The sequence below is a fragment of the Nelumbo lutea genome, chromosome 1 (genome assembly GCF_056320005.1).
Source record: "Nelumbo lutea isolate HS-2025 chromosome 1, American lotus-T2T, whole genome shotgun sequence".
In the NCBI taxonomy this organism is placed as follows: domain Eukaryota; kingdom Viridiplantae; phylum Streptophyta; class Magnoliopsida; order Proteales; family Nelumbonaceae; genus Nelumbo; species Nelumbo lutea.
The window spans coordinates 207,010,765-207,028,614 of record NC_142684.1 but is presented as its reverse complement, the minus strand read 5'-3'; the positions used below and the strand labels follow the sequence as shown (position 1 = coordinate 207,028,614).

Sequence of the window (17,850 nt, the reverse complement as noted above, 5' to 3'; positions counted from 1 at the left end):
TGTAACCTATTTTTGTTTCAATTTTAACCTATTTTGTTAGATTACAGTATAAATGAAGTAAATTAAGACATGAAATAGAATAGGGCATATATTTGGAATCATGGGCGTTTGTATGCATACAAACGCAGGCATCGATTTATGTGTGCACCTACTGTTGAGGAAGCTTCATTTTAGTGTTTCTCCCAATAGGTAGACGTTTATTCACTGTTTTGCTGATATGGTGTCTAGTGGCACTTAAATGTTAATAAACGGGTTTATTATTACTTTTCTCGATTTTACAAACAAATCAAGTACAAATGTTTAGTGAATAAATGTTCACGGTTCGAAACACATACAAAGTAAAATCCAAAATAAAATTAAACAAGAATTTGCATTTTTTACTTTTGCACTCACATGCATTTGTACTGCAATCAAACATAGCCTAAAGTCCAAATATGTTATTTCTTAACATGAAGAAATAGATTCTTATTCTAAAAACAAAAAGACATCCTTTTATGTCGAAACTAATGTTCATCTTTTTCTTCAAACCAACCGAAACCCTAGATTATTGGAAGTGTTGAAGAAACTTTTGGTGCCATTCATGGGATTGCATCCCAAGAACTAGAAACTTTTTTAAAGACATGGAGAGGGATTTGAAAGCTTTGAGTACTAAAAAGAACCTAGAGGTACAGGGGAGGAATTTCAGGGGATTGAGAAGCTCGTCTCCGCCATGCTGCTATTTTAATTGCAGTTTATAGGTCACCTCAATTGTAAATGGGGGATAATATTCTCTATACCATTATGTTTCTACAATCCGAGAAGATGAAGATGTTTTCTGTTCTGGGTTCTGGGTCTTTTAATCTTTGTAGCTCTGATTCAGATTTTTTTGTTCTGGGCTGGTAAGAGATGTATCCTGGTCTGATCCAACCCCACAACAAGAAGAGATTCAGGACTCAAATCGCCGAGGGAACACTTGCTTGGTCCTAACCTCAATTCAAATCCTAAACCACGGCTTTGATGGACTGCTGACCTCCACGAAAGTTTCTGAATTCGTCACTCAGTTTGGCGAGCTTGCATTGACAATCTGGATTTTTCCTTTTTATCTATTTTCTTTCCCTGTATCTTCTGATGACCCGAACGATGGTACCAGTGGGATGATAAAGGCTAAACAACTCCGACTAAATAAAAAAAATTTATGCGATATCAGCGGCCATTTCAAAACTCAATGACTATTTTCAGATCAAGGTGATTGTCATGCTAAGCCCTACGGTCCTCCATGTTTATTGTTACCACTGGTACGGAAGTTGCAGTGGTGACTGATATCTTCAGGTTTGAAGAAGGTGAATGGTATTTTTAACATGAAGGGGCAAGTTCGGTATTAAAAAATGACATAAAGGTAAATAATTATCCTTTTTTTTAAGATTTATTTTGGTATTTAATATAACACAGAGATTGGCTTCCATCAGGGCAAGCCAGTGCCCACACCATTCCAACCGCCTTTAGCAACCTTGCATTGGGAATATCTCTATGAAATAAAACACATAAACAGGGAGATATTCTCAATACAAGGCTGTAAAGACTGCTCGGGCTTTGCCCTGACCAAAGCCAAATTCTTTACAATACAATTCACAGAGATTAGTGGTAATAGATTTTGTTTGAGATTTTTTTTTTTTTTAAACCTGGATGCAATTAGCCTTGGATTTGTATGAATAGTGCATGACTGAGTTGACCATCCCAATCCTTATAAAACTATTATAACATCATTATCATCATCCAAATCTCTTGTCCAATTCCATTGATCTTACACCACTGTTCCAATCCTGGATGAAAGTGAAGGGTTGTTTCTGGTTGGTAATTGGCACAACACTTCTGCCTAACTCTCGTGGTCATTGATGGTTCTAAAATTATGTTTTATTTTAGGAAAAATCTATAATGCCAAATGGGCATAGTACTAGAGCCTTGACCATTAAAAATGCACCCGAGAATATATATTTTTACTTGCAATATTTCAGGTTGGACAAATTTTATGAGAACATATATTTTTATCACAAATGACAGTAGTACCAAACACAACCTTTATCATCATTTATTAGCATGCATTGAGCACATTGCACCCGACTTTGCAATACTTCGCATTAACAGCCCATTTCATGCCCGCAACATGGCTGGACCTTTTTTTGGGGAAACTTTCTCATGAACCAACAATTGCAGGCACACATTTCTATTGGAATAGTTTAATATAGCTAAGAAAGATCGATTAGGAAAATGGCTTTAAAATTAAATTAATTAATTGATGATGATAAAAATAACTTTGCAAATTTATAGCAACAGCTTTCACCCTATACACAGAAGTGCCTACATTAATACCCAAAAAAGAAGAGGCTTTTTCAACCCTTCTTCGAACTTAATCTGTTAACTCACCAGCGGCAATCTTTCCCCTGTTATGCCGTAAATGGAACGTGTACTCCATATATTCGGTCTTTGTCTAAGAGTAAAAGAGGAACTTCACTAACCGATTATCTTCAAAATGGCGTATCAATTGCTGGGTACCGAGCATGTATAATCACTCATGTAGCCATCTCGTCGACTTCTGAGTTGAACACAAAACTTGGAAATGTTGTTGTTATGTCCCTGCATTGTTCATGGCAGAAAATATTTAGGTTTTACTTTGTTTTGTTCATTTCAAATGCAAATTAAGTGAAGCAAAGCATGAAGCGATAAACCAAAATTTGTACACTCGTACAACTTACCTGAGATAAGGTAGGGTCATAATCTTCATCAACGATGGGTTGCGATAAACAAAATTCTGCCATTCAGATTTATCAATCTTCCCGTCCTGATCTATATCAGCATCCAAGAATGTCTGACAGTATCCAAGATTTCAGTAAACAAGAGAGCACCCCGTGGGGGTTGGGGGGGGGGGGGGGGGGGGGGGGGCATGTATAAACGGAAGACAACAAAACAAAATGAAAGAGGGAAACACCAAACGACCCTAAACTAAGTTTGGGTAAGAGGACTTAGCCTTAACATCGCCTTGTAGACTTTCCAGTTGGGCCAGACCTCCCAAAGCCAAAAGTCAAAGCGTGGAAGCCCTCCCAAAATGGGCAATAATTTAAACAACAGACCAACACTGATGTGCCGTATGCTCATTCATCATACTAACCAAATGATCCTTATCCTTGTTTTAAAATATTTTGTTTAATAGAACTAAATGATTTAACCACCTGTACAATTTGACCTTGGTTTTCCATGGGGTGAAGTGCTTAATCTGTCATGTCCTTTTTGAATGTTCAATTAATTGGAAAGATCAGATATATGGGCGGTATTATGGTCAATCAATTGGAAAGTCCATAATAGATGACCATTGATCAAATTTTCCATCAAAGACATGGATCGCCAATAGAATAGGTAGGGTACTGGCATATTTTCAGCAATGACAATGCACCTTATCAAGTATAGCCTCAATAGTCTCATCAGCCAATCTCATTTCTGATTCGCATAGAAGTGCAATTAGCATTTGCTTGACCTGCAAAGAAGTAAGAAAATGAAACAACAACGACTAGCCTCAATAGTCTCTCAACAGGTACTTTCAAGCTGGTCTAGCTGTAATATTGAGTTATTGCATGCATAGAAAACATCCATAAAAAGGATGATGGAGATAAGGAAACCAAAAGAATATCTGAAGAGATAGAAGACGGATATATATCTTCACTTTGATCAAGATCAATAAGAATATATAAGAAGGTTGATCAAAATGAAATTCATAAAAGGGTGGAAAAAACCTTGTAAGTATGGGTGCAAGCGAGCCGAGCCAACTCACGAGCTACTTGGGCTTGGCTCAATAAATACTCGAACTTGGCTCAAAGATTATTGAGTCAATTGAGCTTGACTTGAGTCGAGTAGTTAGTCGAGCCGAGTTTGAGCTTCGCAATACCTGGCTTGAGTATCTCTGTGAGCCTAATCAAGCTTCTAATAAAATATTATTTTCAATATATTTTTATTTCTAATATAAATAAATATTATTTTTATATTAATTTATTTATGTTTATAATCAAGTTTCATAATATATTTTTATTTATAATTGGCTTGAGCTGAGTCAAGCTTGAGTAGCTTGCGAGTATCAACTCAAATTGATTTCGAGTATGAAATTCATAACTCAGTTGAGTTTTGAGCTTTGAGCTTTTCAGTCGAATTCGAGCTCAAGCCAATCCAGAACATGGCTCGACTCAGCTTGATTACACACTCCTAGGCATAAGACATTCAAAACATATATGTATTGTGCTAGGAGAAAACTATAACCATTCTCTTACCAAGGTAAGGGTAGAATTTTCACACGGATAAAAGTTAGGGGTTCCCATGCCTCTGGTTTTGTACAACTCATAAAAAAGAAACCAATAAATATAAATACATGGTACTTACCTCCTGTCGCTCAATAAATCCTGTTCCATCCAAATCATACAGCTTGAATGTAACTATAACACCATATTAAATTTAGGAATTAGTAAAATGGAAACATCACCAAAGAAATTTGGAAATCAAGGGTAATTACTAAATCTTGTAAACCTACAGTTGATTTTGTCTTCTTGAGGAGCATTAGGATGGAAGACATTAAGCGACCGAACAAAGTCACCAAAATCAATCACTCCCCTTCGCTTGACATCAAACAGGTCAAAAATCTGTGTCACAGAAATTAAAATTCATAGCAATTCAATTGAGGATTATCACAATAGTTGATTTCTTATAGATTGTTAACCACACTAAAAATGGGTGGATTTAATTATAACCCTGTTTTGAACAATTCTTCAGCTCAATCAATATCCAAATACTGATCAGGTGATATAATTTTATTAGGAAACAGAAGAACTGAGCTTCCTACAGGCATGGTGATGGGGATCATTCTAAGCCCTTAAATAACTATTTTGGGTGGAAGAAAATAAACAAGTTTTGATTTGACAAGTTGATAACTCTTGGGATTTATGCTAACTGGACTCCAATGCTATTTTTGTCATTTTAATTTATTGTATGAGCTCCATTCAGTAGGAGTCATTTGTCCAGTCATTATAATAGGGAGTTTATTATGTTATTTTCTTACTTTTGGAGTCCAGTCGCGTTTTCATAATTATGAACAGTGTCCCACTTATAGAGTGATTTCATTGACATCGACATTCCAGGGTGATTATAGGTCCCCTTGGAGTGAATCATTGGGTTTTCTCCTTATTTCTCTAAAGTTTTTCAAGATATTAACTATTGCACACATCTAACAACCAACCAAATCTCAAGTTTGGGATTGTTAATAGACATGAAATTTCAGAAATTATAATTTTTCCTTCTGATTTTTCTCCACTTTCTTTCTCTAAAACCCTAGCTGTTCTTTTTAGAACTCCTACCCAGACAATTTAGAACCCCGATCTAACTGAATCACCCTCCACATAACTCCAATAGAAATAAATCTACAGAATTTCAGCCCAAAATTTCCTGTGGAACTCAAGTTATTGAGGTTTCTTGCTTTCTTTCTGTGAACAAAGTCTGAAATTTCTAAGATTTCAGACCAAATTCCTTTTTTTAAAACAGCAAGTTAACCAATTGAAGTTTCACTTTGAATTCTTACTTAGAGCCGCTTGCTTTATTCAGCTCTACATAAGACATGGCTTAGCATGTTTCACAGTTGTATCAGGCACATTACTCTTTATTGTAAAGATGAGAGATTTTTTAGGTTTTGACTTCCAATAAAGAAGAGGAACAAAGTAAGATGAATTTCTAAGTTTTGATACGTTCTATATTAATATAGCCAAGTTGGTAATGCCAGAAGCATGTAAGATTAATTGTATCATGTGCTCTTTTCTTGGGGATGTGCTCCGATAATAGTAATTGCAACAGTCGCAATTGTCCCCAAGTAAAGCACAACATTGTCATCAATTAGCCTTCTGCTTTCCTTGAACCCCTATAATGTATTACATGCATAAGTGGAAGCCCTAGAGTCAATACACCAGGATGCAGAAATGACCAACATATTGGTCTCTATGACAAGAGATTTGAAATTACCTTACTTGTTCTTGCGGGATTCCAGATATCAAGGAAAATTCCTCTTCCAATGCCCAGTTTGCTTACAAAAGTGAAATTCATTAGATGACTTGTCTCTCTTCTGCTTCTTCTGTTTGCCTCACTTTTTCCAAGGCTTCTTCTTACCCTTCATTTTATTCCTGCTAGATTTGCCACCAACTTTAACAAGCATGACTACCGGCTTATCCTTCTTAATCAATTCTTCAACACTTTGCAACATATTGTTGAGCTCCTACAAGCTAACTTTTAGTTTGTTTATGTTATGGTTTATGACAAACTGATTGAAGGACGAGGGTAGAGAGTTCAGGACGGCATCAGTCTTATCGTCATCGTCAAGTTTGGAGCCAAGAGCCTCCAATGCATTTATATAACTATCATCCGTATGACATGGTTATGAACTGATTAGCTCTCAATCATCCTCATGGCCATCAATAGTTTGAGAACCTTTTGTCTTGCAAAACGATTATGCTCTTCATACATGGTTTTTAAACTATCCAGGATATCTTTGCAGATATCAATTTTGTCAAATTGTCTCTAGATAGAATTATCCAAGGAAGCTATGACATAACACCGGGCAAGAGAGTTTTTCTCTTATTCCTGATATTCCCTCATTTTTTCCTCAAAAGCCCTATCACTTGGATGTTCTGGTGCTAGGTTTTTGGCAATCTTGTCCAATTTCTCGGACATGAACAATAGGTTTAGGTTACAAAACCAATCTGCATAGTTGGGTCCTTTCAATTTGTTGTTGTATAACAATTTAGCGAATTGTCTATGTGCCATTTCTGATAAAAGGCATGATTAATTAGTATGCGACCTTAATATTGTTTCATGTTATCTTTCATAGAATGAACTTTTATCTATGTTCCATCTCCATTTGTTCATCTCTGAGATTTCCCTCCTAACTTAGTGACGAGAACATAGTTCATGTCCTTAGAAATGTGGGAAAGCATATAGGTGCATAGGGCCAACTGTTTCAGTTGCATGACCCTATTACTTTTTGTGAAGAATCACATATTCACCCATTCAATGAGATTTCCCTTTGGCTTCCATCAGACAAGGTTCATTGCCATTTTAGGTTAAACCTTTCTAACTGATAAGTGCAGACCCGTCATATCAAGAGCCCCAAGGTACCGTGGAAGAGTCTTCCATTTTAAGATAGGCTCCTCCCACTAGTCTATGACACCCCTATCATCTCATGAAGTAATTCCACTAATTGTCTTAGTGAAATGGATAGCCCAATTTTATGGTGCATCTCCACCTACCAATTCAACCCGTTTTAATGCTAATGATGGAAGGCTTTTAGAGATATCATCTTATGATATTCCCTACTCATTGCACTTAAATTAAACATGATGGAACGTGTATATCAGTCCTAGGTCAGATTTAGGTCATACCATAATGGCATTCACTGACTTTCATAAAGTTAGATTCAAATAGGCCCTTAATAGGCTAGGATTCCCATGCGGTTCCTCTTGGTGAGAAAGCTATTGAGGGGGCTCATTAGAAAAGGAGATCATGCAATGATCCATGGGCATCATGGCAATGATGTGCATTCAATCATGATGATCGTGGAGAGTCACATAAGTCAATACATGGGCCAAGCACTTATTGTCCATGAACGAATTACATCCATTCAACACATACATAATTGATCCATATCAATTTAAAACTTATTAAATCAAAATCCATTTAGATTAACACATTATCAGCCCATCAATGGACCAAATTATCTAATAATTTTGTCTTGGTATATGGGCTAAACTGCAAAACATAGTTCAGCCCATATAGCAAGTCCATGCTAAAATAAACTAGTTTTCAAGTATGGGCCAAATTGGTCCATGCAATGGGCCATCAAACCCCTGGCCTAGATTGATTTTGGATCACTTAAACAACGATCCAAGGGCTGTGATCAAACCCCAAAGAACATATGTTTGGCCCAACAAGATTAGACCAAAACTAGGTTAGATCGGCCTAAGGTTTGGTGTCCAAAACATGCATCAATTCACATTGGTAATGATCTAAAATTTTTAGTTATGATTCACAATCAAATCAGAAAATAAATAGCAGATAATCAAAAATAAATGGCTAAGGTTGATAGTGTGATGATCTGAATCCAATCCGGACAAAAACTGCATCCCTACAAAACTGCAATCTGCAAATCGATCTCCATCTGCAATCTTTGTCTTCTCTGCAAGCTCCGACGATTTCTCCGATGTAAAAAAAAAATAGAAAAACCCTAATTTCTATTACTTGCATAAAGAAAAACTTAAGAATTCAAGAATCTATAATAGAACAATTCTCAGATATTTTTGCTAACTGCTCAAATCGATTAGACTGGTTCTTGCCAATTTGAGTTTTGGCTCAAACTCAATTTGGTTCAGTCCAAGGGCTAAACCTAGTGCTCTGATACCACTATTGGAAGGGTTAGGATCCATCATATGGATGGTTGAACCATGCTAGATGGCTAGGCAAAATTTCAAAAATTTCATAATCCTTTTAGGAATCGAATTCTCAATGTTTTTGAAAAACTGCATTTTTTTTCGGATTTGTCTTGCATTGAACTGGACCAGATTTGAAACCAAACAAAGTGGGAGATGTATACTTGATATGGATACCACAAATGCAAATCCCAAGGTGAAAGTTCACGCTCAAATCAGTCCTAAAACCAGCTTCCACTGAAGATGGCACAGTTTATAGATGAAGTTGATTCAGCAACACAATTTTCAGCAAAACTACAATCCAACTGCTTGGGTTGAAGTAGGGAAGGTGAGCCTGAAATTCCTCTGAATTTTTTTTGGAAAAATCAGAAGAAAACTTATATAAATTAGTCCCAGATAATTGCTGTCGAACTAGGAAAAAACTAAGAGGCAAAAGGGTGCAGAGAGAACCAGAAACTACAAAAATATGAAGTTGTCTTGGACTAGTCCACCCCCTTATCTTTTATAATCTCTTATGGAGCTATCTCCTAATGTAATTAGGAAATAATCTAGATTTAAATTACATATGGATTCTAATTCGAGATATATCTTATCTTCTTATAAGATTAGGTGCTCCATACCCAGATCCAACCCCAGATTCGCCCCATGGAATTAAGTTGTCATGTAACAACTTAATTAATTATATTAATTATGGGTCTTAGGCCCATCAACTATAAGGCTCATGACCCAATGGTGTTGCATGACCAAATTAAGACTGATTTGAATGGTGTGGGACCCTACAATGACCTCAAGTAAGTTCATATGGGTTTGACCCAACCTTTTTGAAAAGGCTTGGCCGATTTCGTAGTTAAACGTAGTGAACCCCTGAGCACATCATTATGGGCTCAATATAGGCCCAACATTTACACTTAAATAATCCTTGAAATTAGCAATCTTATGAAGATCCAAAGATAATGGACTTAAGTAAGATAAAGTCCATTAGGTAATCAGCTTTGTAATGGTCTCTTACACAAACTCTCGGCCCATAATAATCAAACACTGCTCGATAAGCCTCTCCCCTGGCTGTAAAGTGCAGTGTCACATTCTCTACTTAGATGGATCCCAAGAATAAAACATTTTGCAAGCATTTTTCATAAAATATTAGTATATATCATATAAATATATTTTGCAAAACCAAATATCAAACACAGTTGAAATACACTACTGGTAGTTTAGGTTTCCATTAAAGACAACGTATACCCTATCATTCACTTTGTTCGACAAAGGGGTCGATCCTATCACTATGATCACCCACTCAAGTGAATTCTCAAACTGCCCCAACATACCCAAATTTTGACCCTTGATGAATCTCACTGATTGGCATATCAAAGACAATTCAATCCAACACCTAGTACAATACCATAATCAAGTGTAGGGGTTATGTGTAACTTTCCGGTTTTGCCCATCAATCTCCAAGATTCAAGACATAATTGGAAAATGGTACAAGTTTAGTGTTTCATCCAAACACACAAGGCATGTGCTTTGGGTCTAACCCTGGCAGCTGAGACAAGCTGCCCCAACTTCTTTGGTAGAACATCAGTGTCGGCCTTGCCAGGATAAACTCCCAAATTCTATCCAACAACTGAGAACATTCTAAACTAACACGAGTCTCATAAGTGTTTAGTTTAAGGGGCAATTACATAGAAATATACCGATATCAACATGAAACAATAATGTAGTTTTATTCATTTACAATAAATGTATCTGTACATCAATCTGATTGAAGCTAAGGGCACACACTATTTAACACTTGCACCAAGAGTCAATAGTCAACAATCTGTAACTTTTTAATTAATTATGGATGAACTAACTAGAACAGGAGGAGGTCCTATAAAGCATGTTGTTTACCGATGATATTGTATTGATTGGTAAGATTAAAGATGAGTTAAATGCAAAGCTATAACAATGGGGAGATGCTTCAAGACCAAAAGGTTTCAAGATAGGTTGGATTAAGGTAGATACATGCAATGCAACTTTAGTAAAAATATTAGTAACAATGGCAGTACAACTAAGATTGACAATGAAATACATCAAGCTAATCACTTTCGGTACCTTGAATTAATTATCCATGAAGAGGGAGACTTTAAGATTGGTCATGTGCATGGATAACCAACGAATGCACCCAATGAAGAGTGACTTGGTGCAAGTAGAAGGTTCTAAAAAAGCAAGAGGAAGACCAAAGAAAATGTGGCCTGAAGTGTTGAAAAATGATTTAAGGACTTACAATTTAAGAAAAACATGGCTCTAGAGAAAAGTGATCGAATATGATTTGTTTAATTGACCCCAAAGACTTAGGAATAAGACTGAGTTTATTGAGTTGATTATTTTCAGAACCGCTACAACTGTTCAGTGGAAAGATTTCAGCACTTATTGAGAAATTAAAGAGGAATTCTTGTTGATTGAAAATAATAAATATTGGAGGTTGTTTTCAAAATCAAATTCTTTCATATGAACTTTGGACAGGCATCGACTCCCCCGTTTCCTCTATTCTCAAAAACCACTAAAATTAATTAGTACAAGTGTTTATTGTGAAGCTGATCCCATATAGTTGGAAAAAGGCTTCATTGATGATGAAGTGTTAAATGGGAAATGATGGGCAATCATGATTTGGTGGCAGTAACAATGACATTAACTGCATCATTCGATTCTCTTTCTCTCGCATAGTAGCATTTGCAATCTGATCAGGCGTGGGTGAAGACTCTTCTTAGAAATGGAATTTGAGAGGACAGAAGTGAAGATTCTTGGGTTGTTATTGGTTGGATAATTTGTTACTAGAGTGGCCTAGGGAAATCTAGTCACTTCATTAGAGAAGCTGCCAAAATAAACATCTCATCATGATTTATCTAGGATATTAGGTCTGTTAATTTGATCAGTGATGGACTTTCTAGTCAAGGGTGTGATGTAGGACCAGCTCAATTCTAGTTCTTAGAAAATGTTGAATGGTCTTCTTGACATAGTTTTCAAGGCGCCAAGGTGAGGCTAAGCGACAGGGAGGTGCCTTTTCGCCTAGGCAATGGATTTTTTTAAGTAAAAACATGTATACTATGGTAGTTCCCTAGGTTCCATAATCATATTTCCTTAATAAATATACATAATTTTCATAAAAAAATATAAACTTCATGTTAAAGTATAGAAAATCAACATATTCCAACATATTCATGAGAAGAAAAAGAAGAAAGAAAAGAAAAAAAAAAAATATATATATATATATATATATATAGGGGCTGAACCCCTATTTTTGTTATAGGAAAAGAAGAAAAAAAAGGTGGAAGAAGAATAAGAAGAGATTAGTATATAAACACACAAAATTAGTAAAGAAAAATAAGAAAATGTGTTGATTGGACAACACTTTATGTTCTTCCTTGCTTATTGGTTCAGCTTTTGAAGTCTTTAAGGGTTCAATACAATGTTGATTAAACCCTACCAAATAAGAAAATAATAAAAAGAAATTAGTATATAAACACACAAAATGAATATTTTAGTTTAAAAATGTCTATTTTATAAGTATAACCTCAAAAAATTAAGAATATAAAAGTCTCTTATAACACACTATAGAAAACTACTTGGCGATTAGGTGAGGCAAGCCTCTAAGGGCGCCTTGTCGCCTAGGCGCCCGCCTAGGCACCGTCTTGACAACTATGCTTCTTGATCAAAGTTTTATGGCTGTTGATGGCTGTAATGACTTGTTGAAGGAACAAAAGAGAAAAAAAAGGGAGAGAAAGAAGAGAGAAAATACCTGGAATCACTCACCATAGCTAGCATAAGCTGAAGAAAACTCAATATATTTCATTGCCTTCATGTAAAACGTCCATACATATTTATAGACTCCAAACTCATAATAAACCTAGGAGTCAAACTGTTAGACTCATAATAGTCTTAGGAGTAAAACTGTTGGACTCAATAATCCTAGTAGGATTCAAACTAAGCTGTCATATCCTATTTCAATTCAAAGAAGACTTGATAACTCTAATCCTACTTATGCAATGACTCTGAAATTTTAAACATAAACAAACTATAACTAAACAATCAAACCCTATTATTGGACCCCCCACAAAATTACAAAAATGACAAAAATACCCCTACTGTCCAAAAATAAAAAAATACAAAAATTTTCACAAAATTCCAATTTTGCCTCTTCAGCTCCTGCATAAGGGTGCCTCTTTACCTAAGTAGTTACACTATTCTTGTTTGCTGCATATTTTGCAGTTTTAAAGGCCATTGTAGGTTGAAGTTTCAGAATGTACTTCCCTTGTCCCTGGAAGCTACGGCCATTGTACACTCTCTTCTTTTCTACTCCTATTTAATAAAGTTCTTTAATCCCACTTAAAAATGGCCTTGAAAAACTAAATTTACCTAACCCTGAATTGAATGGTGCCTTCAGTTTATTCTTAGCTTGTCACCAACATGCTTGATTAACAAAATATCAATTAAATACCAGAATACTACCAAGACATGTCAATCCAAGGAGGCATTACTGCAAATTCCAGAAGTCAAATGGAATACCAGAGACACTATTCACTGCCATGTTCACGAATTATGATAATACAAAGACACTGTATGAGTTATAACAGTGGCAATGCCCACCATAATGTTACAGATCATAATTCCATCCTACCTAAATACTTAACCATTCACTACCACACAGAATGGACACTTCCCTCCCAAGGACATCTATATGTTTTGCTACAATTCCAATGACCCTTGTCTGTGATTTTACAAATATTATATTATGTCTCATCTACATATTTGTCTCAGAGCTTCAAAGCATATTACTAGTAGACAAGATGCAATCCCTTAACCAGTCTCCTCTACCACTAAAAGAGAAATAAATGATGGCAGAGTATTCATTGATATCCCTATCACCAGTGTTGTGTGTTTCCCACATGTCTAACATTCTCTATCAGTAAGTAGTCTTATTTGTCTGCTAGTAGGCTTGGATTTTCCTTATCATCAGGTTGCATGGTGAGAATGATGAGTTGTGAGGTCATGCACCATGTAGCATGTCCTGGACACCAAGACAACTCCTCCATTGGTAGTCTACCTTTTTTTTTTTATTGATAATTGACAGGATTCCATTTCGTCATCAACATCATCATTGAAGCAGTATCCCAACTATAGGTTTGCCAGGTTGAAGATGGGAGTTTTTGGGGTTGGGCCCATAAGAAAACAAAAGAATTTAGTAAAAGAAGAACGAGACTTGGGTGCAAGAGGCAGGAAATGTTAATTGAACAGTTGATCTCTTAGGGGTTGATAGTTTGGATGATGGAGTATGTTGTGTCGGGGGGGGGGGGGGGGGGGGGGGGGATTTTAAGATCTTTGTGCTCATAGCGTTCTTTTGTGTATTCTGATTGGTATGTTATTCCTTGTTGGAGGCAATGGAAAGCTTGTTGTAAGGTTGGGAACCTTGGTTGCTTTCATTTTCTTATGGGTGATACTATATCACCACTCTTGTAACCCTATTTCAATAAATTTTTCTTTTTTTATTTATTATCAGAAAATATCTTTTTCCTTAGAAATAGCTGAATGACTAGACCTCACTGATAAGAGAATGGGCAAACCAATGGTTTATGGACTAGCTGGGAAAATCAAGCAGGAAAACAAAATAATTCTTGAACCATCCAGAGTCTCCCCTACCTCTAACCTAATTAACATAGGATACAAAAACAAGGCCTTTAAAACCAATTAATAGTTGATAAAAGAAGATAGGACTTAATCTTAAGTGCTTGTTTAGGTGGACTCCAGGGTTTGCAAATGGTTTAGCTGATGCTCTTGGAAAAGAAAGGGCAACTAGGTAACTGCTGATTTAAGGGGCACCTACATAAGCGTGGTAGCTTATTTGTAAGAAAATGATATAATACAATTATGTTTGTCTTCTACACATCAAACAGCATGGAATGGATAAATTTTCTTTATCAATCTATTAACAAAAACTGTTGATTATTACTCTTGCTTATCAAAACAAAAACAAAAGATTAGATAAGCATGACTTTAATTAGCTACAGCTTAATGGCTTGTCTGAAAAAGGAAAACAATAAAACATCTCCATAAATCACAATGACTCAGATAAATAAGACCAAAATGAATATGAATGCTCTATTGTGTGTTACCTTACTTATTAGCCCATCATCAATCACAGAACTGCTAATGCTCTTAAACAGTTCAAAGAGTGCTTCAACTTCGCTGACGCTGACTGGAAAATTATGATAAAAACAAAGTTGGCCAAGTTTTTCTAAAGCATTAAATCAACACCAGAATAACCACATTTCATCTTAGGACTGATTACAAGATCTCACTTTCTCATATTGGACACAGATAAACAAGAACACTGACTTTTCATGTTTATAAGTACTAGAGAAAGATTTTGTCCGAAGACAAGTCCCCATGATAGGAATATCTGCAGGAGCTTTAGCCACAAAAACAACTTTCCAATTTTCAGATGGTAACAGGAAAAAAATCAAAGGATATGTTGCAGTAATACAAGTCAAAAGGTATGTAACTAACAACTATAACAGCTGTAAGGTATAATTGTATTAACTAAAATCAAAAGTATACATGGTCCTCTGTGCAAAGAATTTTTGTACAACAACCCATTCAGTCATATTACAACTGTAAAGACTTTTACTAGGTTTTTGTTGATTTTATTTTTATTTCCAGGGAATTTTTCTTATCTTTTTATTCCACTAAGCATGTCTATAGATTCATCTGATTTAATATTAACTATATCAATTCATCAAAGTAAGAACCTATCTCCTAGCTTTAGAGAAACATTCAATTAATTAAATCATAGGAATGCGTTCTTAAAATTGCAGAAGATTAGGTAAATGCAGTGTTGTTTATGTCCTTAAATCAATAAAGATCTACAACCCCAACAGTAATAACAATGAAAAGTAGTTAAATGGTTGGCAAGAGGAGGTGGCTCTGGGGGTTGGAGATCCTTCAAGACATGAAGCTGAATACAATGGTTCATTTTTATTGGGAAAGATATACAATCACCATGTCTTTTGCCAACCTTTTCTCTGACATGCAAAGCAATTATTTCCTTCCCTTGAAGTACTAAGGTTGTCCTAAAAACTGCATATTCATTTACAAGCCAGGAATTGACACTCATATGCAAATATGAAACGATCTGCTTCATTTTCTTTGTTTAGTACATAATTTGCTTCAATTTCATTTTACCAAACTGGCAATGGACCATCCAAAATCCTTCCCATGTGGGATGTTTACTTTGTGAAGAAAAGAGGAAGGACTTCTAACTCATAATTCTTGGTTCTGGCCACGGGGGAAAAGGAAATTCCTCAATGCAATCTCCCGTGCTTCAGGAAATCAGCACGGTAATTGCTACTTTAATTTGATTAATGAAGACATTAGCATGATCAACTACTTCGGCATTTTTCACCAGGCAAAGGTGATTTAAAACTCTCTTTTTATTCTCTTCCTTCTATTGGCAATACGAATAAGAAATCATTCAAGACTAAAATTTTGTGTTGAATAAGATGACAAAAGTGTACAACTCGAAATAATGCAATTTAATGTGCCAAAAAATACGCATGCAAGAACAGCCCAAATAAAAATCTTCAAGGATTTGTTATGACTTACATGCTGTTTGAGATGCGAGAATTACAGGATCCTCGTGTCCACGGAAATGTTTTCTAGATTTTGAAGTGTAGCAGCCCATTTACTTTACCCAAAGCAAAGGCCGCTACCGGACAAGCCTAGGCTTCACTGTAATTAATTAAAAAGCATCTCATCCTTGCAAAAATAACCCAAAATGAACCTCATCATCGTTATTAGTATTAAATAAATAACACGGAATTATAGGTAAAAGGTCTCAAGTTCAAATCATTTTCGATCAAAAAAAGAAAAAAACACGGAATTATCAAGAACTTGATACAAAAGAATTGATTGCAAACGGAAAACCTTGATAGTTTCGGTTCTAAAAGCATGAATATGTATAACAAATAAAAATTAAAATGAAACAATAAAAGCAAATCTTGCTTTTAACAACTCCCAATCTCGAGGCGTATTTCCCGCGAAAAAAATATTCAGAATTTAAACAAGAACAACAAAATGAAGAACTCCAACAAAGAATTCAAATAAAAGGTAATTGAAAATTATATCCCTCCACCACCATTGAATTAACAATCGTCTCCAAAACAAGCGCCAGAAGAGATGTCATAACGGAAACAAAGTTCCAAAAAAGGAGAAAACACAACAAAGAAAAGAAAAAGAGTACAAAAAAAAACGGAGCATGCAAAAGGTAGAAGCGGAAAGACCGAAACTTACAGGACGGAGAGATCGCCGGCGAGTACCGGATTCCGACGGGATCGAGAAAAAACAGGAGAGGGTTTTGAGTCGTTACGAGGAGGATATACAGTGAGATGTCCAAAAGCGTTTCACCGGGTCACTTGAACGGCTCAGATTTTTCTGAACACAAATGCGGTCCGCGAATTCTGCTCCTGTGTCAAGAAAAGAATCGATGGGCAAAATATAGCCAGCCAAGCGAGAACCGGTGGGAACTAGGAAATAATAGTCAGACGTACGCGTGGTGCGAATTATGCATCTCCCTCTTCACTTTTTGTTTTTGGAGTTTCTAAGCCCAACTCCCCACCGACCCCACAGCCCACGAGTTCGCAATGGTCATGCTCAAGTCATCAATGCCGGTGTAACGTTTCGGAGGAATTCTGAGCAAAACTACTGGTTCATGCAACTCTGGACTCTTCTCCTCCAACAACGATGGTGGGCCCTACCAAAGTACATCACAAGCCGTCCCTACCTTTACCTTATCCGAGGATCGATGCATCTAAAGAGTTGCACCAACTCGTTGTCCTCGTCCACTTTGTGTTCTTCAACATTGAATGAAGACGCTACGTACTGAGACTTTTGAAACAGAACACAGGTGGACGCATTTTTCAGCTAAATGGATGGTCAACACAAAGTCACAAAAAAAAAAAAAACAAATTTTGGTGGACACCTTTCCGGGTCGGGTCGGTTTGCATAGTAAGGGCCGACGCTTACAGATGATCCCGAAAGGAAATCGAACCCAATTGTTCTCCTCCAAATAGGGCGATACCAAATCCGCAGAACTGTTGGCTCTCTTATGGTCAGTGGGCTCAAATCAGACCTGTTCATGACCGGGTACTCAACGGGCTGGCCCAGCCTGCCCCATCCTTTATGGGCTTGATGTAGCTTTAGGTCTATGTTATCGGGTTCAGGCTCTAACCACTAAGGCCGACTTTTTCGACTAACCCAATCAAAATATAATATTTTAATAGTAGGATTTTTGAGTTGAGTTCACATCTTCGCCCCAGTGCCCCACAACGCTCGATCATAGTAC

At 36.3% G+C, this 17,850-nt stretch overlaps 1 protein-coding gene across 1 annotated transcript; it reads right to left on the bottom strand.

The window, feature by feature from the left end:
* Nucleotides 1-2,236: 2,236 nt before the first annotated feature.
* LOC148880613 (calcineurin B-like protein 1) lies at nucleotides 2,237-17,081 on the bottom strand. Its single transcript, XM_088976719.1, has 8 exons — nucleotides 16,800-17,081; nucleotides 16,113-16,265; nucleotides 14,579-14,706; nucleotides 4,547-4,673; nucleotides 4,399-4,451; nucleotides 3,425-3,505; nucleotides 2,730-2,842; nucleotides 2,237-2,610 (listed from the first exon to the last, which is right to left on the bottom strand). The coding sequence occupies exons 2-8, from the start codon at nucleotides 16,189-16,191 to the stop codon at nucleotides 2,547-2,549; spliced, it is 645 nt and encodes a 214-aa protein (XP_088832845.1). The 5' UTR covers nucleotides 16,192-16,265; nucleotides 16,800-17,081; the 3' UTR covers nucleotides 2,237-2,546.
* Nucleotides 17,082-17,850: the final 769 nt, after the last annotated feature.

Bases quoted from the DNA above. Each gene is read 5' to 3' on its own strand.
- LOC148880613 (XM_088976719.1), bottom strand. From the start codon at position 16,191: ATGGGCTGCTACACTTCAAAATCTAGAAAACATTTCCGTGGACACGAG. The intron at 3,506-4,398 runs GTAAGTACCATG...ACTTCTTTGCAG, and splicing joins GATTTATTGAGCGACAGGAG to GTCAAGCAAATGCTAATTGC. The intron at 2,843-3,424 runs GTGCATTGTCAT...GGATACTGTCAG, and splicing joins TTGAGGCTATACTTGATAAG to ACATTCTTGGATGCTGATAT.